The sequence below is a fragment of the Narcine bancroftii genome, chromosome 10 (assembly GCF_036971445.1).
Source record: "Narcine bancroftii isolate sNarBan1 chromosome 10, sNarBan1.hap1, whole genome shotgun sequence".
Lineage (NCBI taxonomy): Eukaryota > Metazoa > Chordata > Chondrichthyes > Torpediniformes > Narcinidae > Narcine > Narcine bancroftii.
In genome coordinates, this window is record NC_091478.1 from 52,798,457 (window position 1) to 52,813,030 (window position 14,574).

A 14,574-nucleotide genomic window follows, 5' to 3' on the forward strand; every position below is an offset into this window, starting at 1 on the left:
GCGTCATCCACCACTACTCTCTGGCTTCTCCCGTCCAGCATTGTTGAATTGAGTTCACTACTTCACCATGAATACCAAGTGTCTGAACCTTCCTAACATCCCATGTGGGAGCTTGTCAAAGACAACATCCACAGCATTTCCTTCATCAATTTTCCTCCTTGAAAAACTCTATAAGATTGGTTAAACATGACCTATCATTTGCAAAGCCATGTTGATCATCCCTAATCAGTTTCTGGCTATCCAAATAATCATATATCCAGTCTCTTAGAACATCTTCCAATAATTTACCTATTACTGACGTCAGACTATAATTTCTAGGGTTACTTTTGGAGCTTTTTTTAACCAACGGAACAACGTGATCTACCCTCCAATCCTTCGGCACCTCACCTGTGGATAAGGATATTTTAAATATTTCTGCCAGAGACCCTACAATTTCTACACCAGCCCCCCTTAAGTTCTGAGAGAATATCTTGTCAGGCCCTGGGGATTTATCCACCCTTATTTACTTTGATACAGCAAACACTTCCTCCTATTTAATCTGTACAGATTCCATAACCTGACTGTTTGTTTTCCTTATTTCCCACAATTCTGTGCCTGTTTCCTAAGTGAATATTGATGAAAAAAAACATTTCTTTTGGCTCCATACAAAGCCGACCACTCTGATCTCCAAAGGGACCAATTTTGCCCTTACTGTCCTTTTGCTCTTAACAAACGTGTAGAAACCCTTGGGATTTCCCTTCACATTGTCTGACAAAGCAAACTCATGTCTTTTCACTTTCCTGATTTATTTCTTGTGGTTTTTCTTGCATTTTTTTTAATACTCCTCAAGTACCACATCTGCTAGCACCACAATTACAGGGGCTCCGGCAAATATATTTCTCAAGAATGAAATGGGAATCAGATTTGAATAGAAAGATTGATGAAAATGTTTGGAGAAATTTGTGTAAAGATAGCATGACTAAGGTTATAAATGTACGATATAGGTTGGTGCAATATAATTTAACCCCGCAGAAATGGAAAAAAATTCGACTTAGTTCTTCAGATTTATGCTTTAGGTGTGGCCAAGTAATAGGTACTTTTTCATTTGACTTGGACTTGTCCTAAGGTTAAAAGTTTTTGGTCACAAATTAAATTGTTTTTAGAGCAGGTATTAAAAGTGAATTGACCACTTGATCCATTGTTATTTTTATTAGGGGATATTAAGTCGATTACTTTAGGGTTGAGATTGACTTTGTATCAAATTGAATTTTTACATTTGGCTTTGGCTGTTTTAAAAAAAATGTTTAGCTATTACAAGGAAATCTGATTCAGTTTTAGGTACGAAAAGATGGCACATTGAAATGTGAAATGCAATGTTATGTGATTTTAAAGTTTAAATAAAATATTTTTTTTAAAAATAGGGACATTTAAAAGACAGACACATGGATGTAAGAAAAATTATGGGTATGAGGGAATGGAAGAGTTAGATTGTTGTGGAGTAGGTTTACACCAGTTGGCACATCATGGAGTGAAGGGGCTTGTTCTGTGGTGTTATGTTCTTTAACTTCTCCCATCCAACTCTGGAGCTGAAACCCTTTACTGTGAACCCTTTCCAATCAGCTTGGAGTGGACCAGTATATCCTTCCTCAGTGGCAACAGCCATTGCCAGAGGAGCATTTCGTCCAGGTTCCGGCTAAACAAGAGAATCTGCACATTTGGGGTCAAGTGCAACACACAATGTGCTGGAGAAATTCAGCAGCGCATGCCACATCCAGACAGCATGAAGATCGACCTCCAATTTCTACTGGATTTCCACTCAAATTTCCCTTGAGTCATTCCCTTTCCCTATTCCTCCATCTCCTTTCCTCCAGCTCCCCACCCCTCCCTCTCCTATCAGAGAGCTACCCTCTCCCCTATCACTTCTCAGCAGTTTTCTCTCCTGCCCTCCCATCTATATCCACCTGTGACTTACAGGTAAGTCTGTGCTCCTTCCCCTGTCCCTTCTCGGCTCCTCTCTGCCCCAACCCCCCACCTTTTCATTCAGACACCTGTCTGCACTTGCTTGTACCTGACTATGGGCCCAGGCCCAAAACATTGGTTATTTCCTGTGGATGTTGTGTTACCTGCTGATATTCTCCAGTACTTTGTGTATTTCAGAATAATTGACCTACTTTTGTTCTCTACATATGTTCCTGAATCCCAGAAAGGCTTTTAAATCTTGCAGAGCGATTTGGGTCAGCTGGAAAAATGGGCTGAAAAATGGCAGATGGAATTTAATGCAGACAAGTGTGAGGTGTTGTATTTTGGAAGGACAAACCAAGAAAGGACATACACAGTGAATGGTTGGGCACTGAGGAGTGTGGTAGAACAGAGAGATCTGTTCATAATACAGATACATAATTCCCTGACTTGGGTGTCACAGGTGGATAGGGTTGTAAAGAGAGCTTTTTGGCATAAATCAAAATATAAAGGAATTAAGATGTTATGGTAAAGTTGTATAAGACATTGGTGAGACCAAATATGGAGCAATGTGAGTAATTTTGGTTACCTAACCTCAGAAAGGATATCAACAAGATTGAAAGAATGCAGAGATGTTCAAGAAACTTGAGTAGCTGAGTTACAGGGAATGGTTAAACAGGTTAGGACTTTATTCCCTGGAGCATCAGAGAATGAGGGGAGGTTTGATGGAGGTTTACAAAATTATGATAGGTATAGACAGATTAAATGTAATCAGGCGTTTTCCACTGAGGGTAGGTCAGATTAAAAACTCAAGGATCTGGGATAAGAGTGAGTGGGAAAAATTTGAAGGGAAAGTTAGGGGAACTTCTTCATGCAGAGAGCAGAGAGTAGTGAGTGGGTAATGAGCTGCCAGCTGAAGTGCTTAATGTAAACTTGATTTTGACATTTAAGAACAATTTGAATGGGTACATGGCTGGGAGGAGTCTGGAGGGATATCATATGGGTGTAGGTCAGTGGGACTGGGCAGAATAATAGTTTGATGTAGATTAGAAGAGCCGAAGAACCTGTTTCTATGCTATAGTGTTCTATAAATCCTGCAGGCTCCACAAATCTATGTTCTCAATCCACCCTGATCAGGTGTGTACCTCTGGTCCCATCGTTTCTCATCACCCTTCCAAAATCCACCACTTCATCTGATGAAGCTAGATTGTCAGTTGACAAGGTGTCAGTGAGATTGGTCCCCACTCTGCAGGGAGGATTTAGCCTTGGTCCCCTCTCTGCAGGGAGAATGTAGCCTTAGTCTCCCACTCTGCATGAGGGTATAGCCTTGGTCCCCACTATGCAGGGAGGGTGTAGCCTGAGTCCCCCACTCTGCAGGGAGGCTGTACCTTGGTCCACACTCTGCAGGGAGGGTGTAGCCATAGTTCCCCACTCCACAGGGAGGGTATAGATGGTCCAGACTCTGCAGGGAGGGTGTATCCTTGGTCTCCCACTCTGCATGGAGGGTGTAGATTTGGTCCACACTCTGCAAGGAGGATGTGACAAGGATTGCCAAGGTGTAGGGAGGGCTGGGATGTTTTTGTTTGGAGTGTAGGGGCCCAGGCATAACCTTTTCAACATATAGCAGACGGTGATAGATATTGTCCTAGAGCAGCGAATCTGAAAGGGCAAGGGTATGAGGGGAAAGGTTTAAAGCAGACCAGAAGGGTACTTTTTCATATTGGTGGCTACACGGAATAAGGAGGCAGAGACAATGACAACATTATGACAAGTGCAGATGGATGGATGCAGGCAGATGGGATGAGCTCCAATCAGCACCTCAGTCAGCATGGAGCAGTTGGGCTGAAGGGACAGTATAGATCCATGACTCCATGAAACATCAAACCACCTATGTGCTATGGCTTACTGCTGGCACACGCTAACACTTTGCCAACACCAGTGTGGCTCCTCTGAACTTGACTAACTCAATACCCTCGGTCCCAAACAGTACTTCCAGGTTAACTAACGCTTCACCTTTGAATCTGTAGAGGTCATCTGCACATCCTGTGGCCTCTTCCACACCAGAGAAACTGGACATAGACTGGGACATCATCACATTGGGCACCTTTCACTCTGTCAGCTGCAACAGCAAAGGTTTCCCAGTGGCCATCCATTTCAATTCCATACACCATTCCTTCACCAAAATGTCCGTCATGCTCTGCTAAACAGAGGCCACTCACAAATTGGAGGAAAAATACCTTTTAATTCATCTGGGCACTCTCCAACCAAACAACATTAAGATTCAGATTTATTTATTGTGAGGGTATGTACATGACATCACATACCACCCTGAGATTCTTTCTCCTGCAGGAGAGGCAGAATTACCACTTACTGGCAGTGCAAAATAAACTGATTCAATGTACACATGTAAACAAACTGACTGGGAAATGCAGAGAGAGAGAAAATAAATCATCCATAAAGTGCACAAGAGTCCTTAAATGAGTCCCTGATTGAATTTGTCATTGAGGAGTCTGATGGTGGAGGGGTGGCAGCTCTTCCTGAACCTGCTGGTGTGTGTCTTTTGGCACCTAAACCTCTTTCCTGATGGCAGCAATGAGAACAGAGCATGTGCTGGGTGGTGTGGACCCTTGATGATTCCTGCTGTTCTCCAATGGCAGCATTCCCTGTCGATGTTCTCAATGGTGGGGAAGGTTTTGCCTAATGTCCTGGCCTGTGACCATGACCTTTGGTATACATTGGTTCAGACACAAAGGTGGCTTGACATTTCATGGAGTCAGAGAGCTCTACTGCCCCTTTGGGCCAACTCCTCCATGCTGACTGAGATGCCAAATGCACCTTGTCCCATCTGTTTGTACAGCTGTGGCCAAGGTGAACCCACACAAGGTAGTGGGACCAGACAACAACACCTGGACAGATACTAAAGAACTGCACAGACCAATTGATGGAGATCTTCACGGACATCTTCAACATCTCACTTCAGCATTCATCATTCCCGCAGGATCCATCATCCGGTACCCAATAGGGCGACAATAACAGGCCTCAATGACTACCACCCTCTGCCATTATTAAATGTTTTGAGCATCTGGTGATGGAATGCTTCAAAGCACTCCTTCCAGAGATGCTGGACCCATTTCAGTTAGCTTATAGAAGAAAACGTTCCACAGTCGATGCTATAGCCTTGTCTCCTCATTCCGTCCTGACCCATTTGGAGAATTACACCGCATACATCACACTGCTGTTCATTGACTTCAGCTTGGCATTTAATACCCCAGAGGCAGGTGGAGAAGCTGTTCTCACTGGGAACCAACATCCTTCTCTGAAACTGGATCCTGGACTTCCTAATGGAAAGACCAGTCTGTCCGGGTCAATGGCAGAACATCGAGCACTGTCACTGGCTGTGTTCTCAGCCCACTCCTGTTTATGCTACTGACCCATGACTGCATTGCCAGATCCAGCTCCAACTGAAGCATCAAGTTTGCAGATGACACAACAGTCGCTGGCCTCATCAGCACCAACGATGAATCGCACTACAGAGAAGAGGTGGAAAATCTCATGATATGGTACAAGAGTAACACTCAGAGTCTCAACGTGGACAAGGCAAAGGAGCTGATTGTGGACTTCAGGAGGATCAGGAATGACCATCCTACACATCAATAACTCTGTGGTTTAAAGAGTGGAGAGCACCAAATTCCTTGGAGTTCACTTAACTAGTGACCTATCGTGGACACACATCTCCTCACTTGTCTGGAAGGCACAACAATGACTGCACTTCCAGAGATGTCTGAAGAAGGTCAACCTTCTACAGGAATTCTATCGAAAGCATCCTGGCTGGCTGCATCACCATGTGGTAAAGTTGCTGCAAAGAAGTGGATTGGAGGGCAAGCCACAAAACCATAAGAGTGGCAGAGAGGATCACTGGAGATTCTCTTCCACCAATGACTTGATTTACCAGGATTATTATCTGAAGAGACTGCGCAAAATCATTGAGGACCACTTTCATCCTGCACCCAGCATCTTTCAGCTGCTCCCGCCAGGGAAAAGATACAAGAGTATCAGAGTCAACACCACCAGGCTGACGAACAACTTCTTCCCACAGGTAATGAAAATGGTGAACAACCAAAGTAACTGCTCACACTAACCATCCAAGACTCTCAAATGTACGAAACAATACTTATTTTTTTATTGGTATAGATGAATACTTGTCCTGCATATGTATTGTCTGTACGTGTGTTAGGTCTGGTTGTGTATCTGCGTGTTTTCCACCAAAGACCGGAGAACGCTGTTTTGTCAGATTGTACTTGTACAGTCAGATAATAATAAACTTGACTTTTGCAGGGCTTTATGCTCAAGGATATTAGTGTCCCCATACCACACCATGATACAGCCGCTCAGCACACCTCTGTAGAAATTTGCGAGGGTTTCTAGCTTCATACCAAACCTCCACATACTTATGAGGAAGTAGATGTGCTGACATGCTTTCTTCATGATGCCATTGGGGTGTTGGTTCCAGAAAAGATCCTCCAAGATAGTGACTCCTAAAAACCTAAATTTACTCCCCCCTCATCCCCCAATGATCATTGGATTGTATATCTCTGTTTTTCCTTTCCTGAAGTCAATAATCAGCTCCTTAATTTTTGGTGACATTGAGTGCAAAGTTGTTGGTTCACCATTCAACCAAGTTTTCAATCTCCATCCTGTACACTGAACCATCCCCTTCCTTTATACAACCCACTACTGTGGCATCGTTGGCAAATTTGTAGATGGTGTTATTGTCATAGTGAGCCACGCAGATGTAGGTGTAAAGTGAGTAGAGAACACTGTCCTGTGGCGCTCTGGTACAAATGGAGATTGTAGAGATTTCTTACTGATCCTCACTGTGGTCTGGAGATGAGGAAATCCATGATCCAATTATACAGTGGGGTGTTCAGACCCTGGTCTTGGGAGTTTGCTGATCAGTTTTGAGGGGATGTGGTGTTAAATGCCTAACTGTAGTTAATAAAGAACATCCTGATATTTACATCTTTGCTGTCTAGTGTTTATGTAGACTTTATGTAGAGCCAGAGAGATGGCATCCACTGTAGACCTGTTTCTACAATAGGTGAACTGGAACATATTCATGCCATCATTCAGACAGGAGCTGAAATGCTTCAATACCAGCCTTTCAAAACACTTCATCACTGTGGATGTGTCACTGGTCGATAGTTGTTTCTGCAGGTTACCACACTCCCGTTGGGCACCGGTACGACTGTCCCCTGTTTGAAGCCCTGCAGGAGTGAGATATCTATGAATAAGTTGGCCAGCCCAGAGCTTTAATACTGGCTGGGTATTGTGAATACATTGGTAAGTTGGTCAGTTCAGTTTTAATATCCAGCTGGATATGCCGTCCAAACTGGATACTTCCCCCAGATTCATTCTCCTGAAGGCAGCCCACTCATAACCCTTGCTTATGGACTGGAGAGGATAATCAGGGGATATGGGTTGTGCACTAACACTGACTTCTCCAATTCATGGTCACCTCCTCATTGTTTTCTAACTCCCCCCTCCCACTCTTGCTCTCCTAATCCCTCTGGCCCTATTCCTTCTTCTCCCTCCACAGCCCTCTCCACCTGCCTGACAATTTCCTACCTCCAGCCCCCCACCCACTCGCTTCTTCCCTCAGTCCTCTGCCTCATCCCCATCACCTCCCAGCTTCTAACTTGCTTTCCATCTTTCCCCCCTCCACCTGTATCCAGTCACCTGCCAGCCATACTCCTCCCTCTCTCACCTTGGCCTTGAGAGAGGGTTTTAGTCCGAAATGATGACTGTCCCTCACCTCCCACAGATGGTTCCGGACCTGCTTGGTTCCTCCAGCACTCTGTACTTCCCCAAGGCAGACCAAAGCTTGAGCGGTTGTCTGCAGCCACTTCAGACTGGGACAGCAGCTAGTCCTTCACCATCTGCAAATGGAGAGGTGCTTGCATTGTTACAGCCCCTTCTCCTGCCTCTACACCACCTACATCACTTACCACCATCACAGTAGACAAAGAGATATGACCTGCTAGTTCCTCCGAATCATGTAGAGGCAAGGGAATGGACACCTGTCACCAGCCTGTTCAGTATGTTCTCCTGGAATGGGCAGATGACTCCTTTGAAAGCCAGAATCTCATCCCAGCACCTTCAACTCTCCACAGCAGCACTGTCCCTGGCAGAGGTCAGAGACCAGAGGAGATTTGGTTCCAATGTACAGGCTGGTAAATCAACCAGGTTTCACTTGGGCTTTATTTTGATAATGTGTACATCATTAATTCAATGCACAATGGCTGCAACCACCCATGCTCATGGCAAAGATCAATGCCGATTTTTCTCTCCATGTCTCAGAGGATGCGGGTCATTATTGTACACTGGGATTAAAGGGGAAACATCAGCAGCCCCACTCAACTAAATGATGCAGACTCAGTGAATAACACTGAAAGCAAAGTGGCTGCCTGATCATTCCTAGTCACTAACCCTTGAATGGTAAATGTTCCAGTGGATGTGGAACAGAGAGGAGATGGGTCCACACCAGACCATTGATGGGAGACTGGGTCTGTGGGTCAGAGTCAGTGAGCGCCTGTCCATCTGAACCACTGGGAGTTTTTGTCTGTTGGAATCTGTATCTCTGAGCATCTGTATGGGTGTGGGTCTCATTTATTGGATTCTGTTGGAGTGCATGAATCTCTCCCTGTCTGGGGGAAGTCTCTGTTTCTGTGATGTGTGTCTGTGTCCACAGGCATCAGTCTGAGTCTATGGGCCTCAGTCTATGCCCATTGGAATCTGGGTCCATCTGAATTAGGATCTCCTTGCCAGTCTGTTAACTCATGGGTTTCTGTTCTTTGAAGACAATATGAATGTCCATCAGTGGGAAGATGGGAATGGATGCAGAGAGATAGAAGAGGGAGTATAGGAGGAAGAGTCATTTCGATGGCAATGGCAAAGGGATACAGCAGGGATACTGCATAATGTGTTCAGAGGAGAATTTCAGGAGGAAGATAGATGATGGGGAGAGAAAAGGGTACATAAAGAAGAGAGACATACAGAAGGAGTAAAAATATTGGGAGGAGGGAGGGGGATGTCAGGAAAGAAACTACAGGGCAGAGGGAAAGAGTGGAGAGGGAGGGGAGATAGGAGAGGGGTAGGTACAGGAGGGGAGGGGAAGATGAGGAGAGGGAAGTATGGGAGGGATGAAGCGGGGGACCCCCTCCCCCCCCGGAACATCCAGTGCCTTTTAGAGGTGCCAGGCCCTGTTACTGGAGATGTTGTTGCCCCTGATTCAGGCAGACATTGATCTTCTTTGTACACGACCCATCTTGTATTATTATGTGACAATTAACAGAATTTTGAATGATGAATTAGATGAGGGAGAAGGGAAAGGAGAGATATGGAGTGGAGGTAATGTGTGACAGACAGACACGAGAGGATTCAGCAGGGATATTGGAGGAGATAGATGCTAGAGTGAGGCAGCAGCTCCACAGGGTGTGTCCAAACTCTGGACATGGAAGGACTACACACAGACATGGTGCAACAGACTCTCATTTGGAAGCATATCCCTCAGGATTGAGGTTCTGTGGCCTGAACTGACCACTGACCCCTCCCTCACATCCCCACCTCCTAACCCCATTCCCTCCCCTCCCCATCACACCACCAATCGGTCCCCTCCCTTTGTTCCCCATCCTCCCCACCCCACCTGATACTCTCCAGTCCTCCCTCCCATCCCCACATGCCATCCCCCCTCCTCCCATCCCCTCTCCTCACTCCTCTCTCCCTTTCCCATCCCTCCCTACTAAGCTCCCTCCCATCAACACTCCCCCATTCTAGTACCCCCACCCATCCTCTCCACCCATCTCCCCCATCCGTCCCCACGGCTCATCGCCCCTCCCGTCCCCTCCTTCTGCCCCAATCTCCCATTCCCCCCTTCCTCCCAACCTGACCCACCACCCGTTCCCTCCTCTGGTCTCTACCTTCTCTCCTCCCAACCATCCACCCCCCAACTGTCCCCCTCCACCCCAATGTACGGAATCTGTTGGACATACAAAGCTCAGAAGCAACAAATCTCTTGAATATTCAATGTGTGTGAAATAGTCAACAAATATTCCTAAAATGAACACAAAGTATATGAGTGGGAGAGACTGATCTGTGAGCCCGGTCAGTGAGGGCGGTCAGTGAGGGCAGTCAGTGAGGGCAGTCATTGAGTCTGGTTAGTGAGGCCAGTCAGTGAATGTGGTCAGTGAGGGCTGTCAGTGAACCTGGTCAGTGAGCGCAGGTCATCTGGCAGTGTGGGCTCAGCAGCTCCTCATCCCAAGAGGCTCTGGCTACTTTCCACCCAGAGAACACCAGGCAGCTGGAGGAAGGAGAGAAACAAAAGGTTCAGGCACATTGGGTCGTGAATCCCACTCAGAAACTAAACGCTGTAGGGCCCTCCTACCAATCCCATCACTGAGTGCTGTTAGTCATGGTCCCTAACCATTCCCCCCTCCTAGTCACACCCCACTGTCCCCTATCATCCCTCAGTCACACCCTACTGTTCTCCCATTCCCCCTCAGTCACACCCCACTGCTCCCCCACTCATTCAAACCCCATTGTGCCCCCTCCATCACATCCCACTTTTCCCTACCCCCCTCAGTCACACCCCACTGTTCCCCACCCCCCTCAGTCACACTCCTGTTCCCCATCCTCCCTTCAGACACTCCCCACTGTTCTGCCGCCCTCCCCTTAGTCATACCCATATAACCATATAACCACTTACAGCACAGAACAGGCCAATTCGGACCTACTAGTCCATGCCGTAACAAATCCCCACCCTCCTAGTCCCACTGACCAGCACCCGGTCCATACCCCTCCAGTCCTCTCCTCTCCATGTAACTATCCAGTCTTTCCTTAAATGTAACCAATGATCCCGCCTCGACCACGTCTGTCGGTAGCTCATTCCACATCCCTACCACCCTTTGCGTAAAGAAATTTCCCCTCATGTTCCCCTTATAATTTTTCCCCTTCAATCTTAAACCATGCCCTCTAGTTTGAATCTCCCCCACTCTTAATTGAAAAAGCCTATCCACGTTTACTCTGTCTGTCCCTTTTAAAATCTTAAACACCTCTGTCAAGTCCCCGCTCAATCTTCTACGCTCCAGAGAAAAAAGCCCCAGTCTGCACAACCTATCCCTGTAACTCAAACCTTGAAATCCTGTCAACATTCTCGTGAACATTCTCTGCACTCTCTCTATTTTGTTTATATCTTTCCTATAATTTGGTGATCAAAACTGTACACAGTACTCTAAATTTGACCTCACCAATGCCTTGTACAATTTCATCATAACCTCCCTACTCTTGAATTCAATACTTTGATTTATGAAGGCCAACATTCCAAATGCCTTCTTCACCACACCATCTACCTGAGTATCAGCCTTGAGGGTACTATTTACCACAACTCCTAAATCCCTTTATTGCTCTGCACATCTCAATAGCCTACCATTAAATGCATATGTCCTATTTAGATTTGCCTTTCCAAAATGTAACACCTCACACATATCTGTATTAAATTCCATCAGCCATTTCTCAGCCCACACCTCCAGCCTTCCTAAATCACCTTTTAATCTACGGTAATCTTACTCACTGTCCACACCACCACCAATCTTTGTATCATCCGCAAACTTGCTTATCCAATTCTCCACCCCTACTTCCAGATCGTTAATATATATAACAAACAATAGTGGACCCAGGACCGATCCCTGAGGAACTCCACTGTTCCCCACCTTTTAATCCCACCCCCAGTTTATAGTCCCATTCACAACGATAATTTTTCATCCACTCTCATTCTGTGATGTGGATGTTATTAACATGGTCAATGTTCATTCATTGCTGCTGATGAAGGGATGTTCATGAGGCTGATGGGGAGGGAGTTTCATATCTGGACACAGATCGGGTGACTGACCAGACAGGTACAACTCAGGAATGTGACATTGTGGAGGCACAGAGAGATCTTGGAGTCCCTCCAGGTGGCTGACATTGGTTGATTTGGATGTTAAGAAGGGGAATTGAATCAAAAGTGGAGGTAATGTTGTAGTTCCATAAAACTTGGGTTAGACCACACTTAAGAGTGTTGCATTCAGTTTTTCAATTAAAATTTTTAAATTTAAACATGCATATGGCACAGGCCATTTTGGTCCATGAGCCTGTGCTGCCCAATTTATACCTCATTAATCTCACCCCTGGTACTTTTTAAAGGGTGGGAGGAAACCGGAGTCCTCAGGGAAAACCCACGCAGACATGGGGAGAACATACAAACTCCTTAAAGACAGCGTGGGATTTGAACCCCAGTCGTAATTATAAAGGTTAAAACCATGTGTTTTTACTTCTTAGTTAATTCTGTGCCTATCTATTTAAAAAGTTATTGTTTGTAGTGTTACCATAGTTACTATGATGTTATATGTCGTAATATCCGGGGGTACAGAGAGCTTGTGTGTCATTCCTTGAAGAATCATGACAGAGACGTAAGCTCGAGATACTTTTCTTTGAATTTATCTTAATTCATTTTATTCTGTTTATTTCTTGTATATTTGTTTAAAGTTGAAAATCATTATCGTTATAAATGTTTTGTTACTCATTGTTATGAAAATTTCAATGTGAAGTTCTGCAAAATATTTTTATGTTTTAGCAACAAATTAAATCTGCTTAAAGCTTCATCTATAAATTTGGTTTATTGGGTTAATAAGATTGTAATTCAGAATATCGATGCTCCTGTTTCCTAGATGACACGTTTTGAAAATGGGAAATATTAAAACTTGGAAAGTGTCATCTACACCAATCGCTGGTGCTATTACAATGTTGCGTCAACCATGCTGTCCCATTCTGGTTCTGATCACCTCTTTACAGGAGAGCTGTAAATGTTTTGGGGAGGGCATAGAGATGTTCCAGGATGTTGCCTGGATGGAGGGTGACAGAGATGGAGCTTTCATCTTTTGGCTGGCAAAGAATGAAAGATAACAGAGATTAATAAGATTATGAAAGGCTTAGACAGGGTGGACACCCGGCACCTTTATCCTGCGGCAATGATAGCAAACAGCAGAGGACAGCTGTTTAAGGTGAGTGGAGGAAAGTTTAGGGGAGTAGTAAGTTTTTTTTTACTCAGAGAACATTTTGCCAGAGGGTGGTGATGCAGGCTGGTACAACAGGGACATTCAGAAGACTCTTAGACATGAATGTAACAAAGTAAAGGGGATGGATCTGGAGTAGTGGAATGGTGGGTCGAATGACCTGTACTGTGCTGGAATGTTCTATGCTCCCTTGTATACCTGCTACCTTGTTCCTGATTTGAGATTGCAGAAATGGATCCTCACCTGGTATAAACATCGTGGAGACGACCTCAGGCTGGGTGAGTGCATCCACTTTGACATGTTGAAACATTTTGGATTGTTCCCTCTGAAGATGGCTGAAAGAGAATGCACCTGTGCCAGAACCTCTCAACAGCTGGAAGGTGGTCTTTAAGAGACTCCCAGAGGTCATTGATACAGATTGGAACATTTTGGGAATGATCAGCATAGGGAGAGTCAACCATAGGGAAAAAAATAACCCTTTACTTGTTGTATTCAAATGGATCAATGGATCAGAGGAAATATAAATTACAGATGCTGGAAATCTGAAACAAAAGCAGCAAGCTGGAAACAGCTAAGGCAGCTGCCAGGGAGAAAAAAAGGAAAGTGACCTCTTGGGCAAAAACTCTTCCTCAGACTTTTCTCTTTCCTCAGATGCTGTCAGACAGTCAGGACATCTTGTCCTGCCTGGACTCACCCACCAAGGGAAACCTCTTATTCACATCTACTCGGTCCACTCCTTTCAGCATTCCAAATTATTCTATAAGATCCCCTCTCATTCTTCTATACTCCAATGAAAACAGTTCAAGAGCTGCTAAACATTCCTCATTTCAGGAATCTTCTCTGTACCCTCTCCAACATTATTACATCCTTTCTAAGGGGCCCAAAACTGCACACAGTTCCAAATGAGGTCTCACTAGGGCCCTAGAAAGGCTAATCAACACCTCTTTACTCTTATACACTATTCCCCTTGAAACAAATGCCAACATAGCACTTTGTTTTTTTTATTGCCAAACCAACCTGGTGGCCTTTAGGTTATTCTGCCCTTTGCACTTCCGAACTTTGAATTTTCTCCCCATCTGCCTCTTTATTTCCTCTTCCAAAATGCCCAACCGTATATTTCTCAACATTGGATCTCATCTGACATTTCTTTGCCCCTTCTCCTAAGCTGTCCAACCTTTCGGTTTTTTTAACACTTCCTGCTCCACTACCTATCTTGGTGTTATCTGCAAACATAGCCACAAAACCTTCAATCCATAATCTAACTCATCAATGTACATTGTGAAAAGAAGCAGCCCCAACACCGATCCCTGTGGAACATCACTAGTCACCAGCAACCCACTGGAACAGGATCCCTTTATTCCCACCCTTTGTTTCCTGCCTATCAGCCAATCCTCCACCCAGTTTAATATCTTTCCTGTAATTCCACGAGCTCTCATCTTATTCAGCAGCCTCTTATGCGGTACCTTATTGAAGACTTTTTGAAAATTCAAATACACAACTCCCTTGAGATTACCTCAAAAAATTCCAATAG

The 14,574-nt window shown here is 44.9% G+C and overlaps 1 protein-coding gene and 1 long non-coding RNA gene across 6 annotated transcripts in view; both read right to left on the reverse strand.

Moving 5' to 3' along the window:
• Window positions 1-4,160: 4,160 nt before the first annotated feature.
• LOC138744569 (uncharacterized) lies at window positions 4,161-9,654 on the reverse strand. The gene is made up of 2 exons (XR_011345629.1): window positions 7,751-9,654; window positions 4,161-7,202 (listed from the first exon to the last, which is right to left on the reverse strand). It is a non-coding gene; the product is annotated as an uncharacterized lncRNA (long non-coding RNA).
• Window positions 9,655-10,005: 351 nt separating this feature from the next.
• Window positions 10,006-14,574, reverse strand: part of necab2 (N-terminal EF-hand calcium binding protein 2) — a 73,344-nt gene continuing 68,775 nt past the window's right edge. For all 5 annotated transcript variants that reach the window (XM_069900933.1, XM_069900932.1, XM_069900931.1 and 2 more), the window contains 2 exons: window positions 13,287-13,378; window positions 10,006-10,294 (listed from right to left, as the gene is read on the reverse strand). In XM_069900933.1, the coding sequence (XP_069757034.1) occupies window positions 10,266-10,294; window positions 13,287-13,378 (121 nt within the window). In that variant the 3' untranslated portion in view covers window positions 10,006-10,265. The remainder of the gene's footprint in view (window positions 10,295-13,286; window positions 13,379-14,574) is intronic.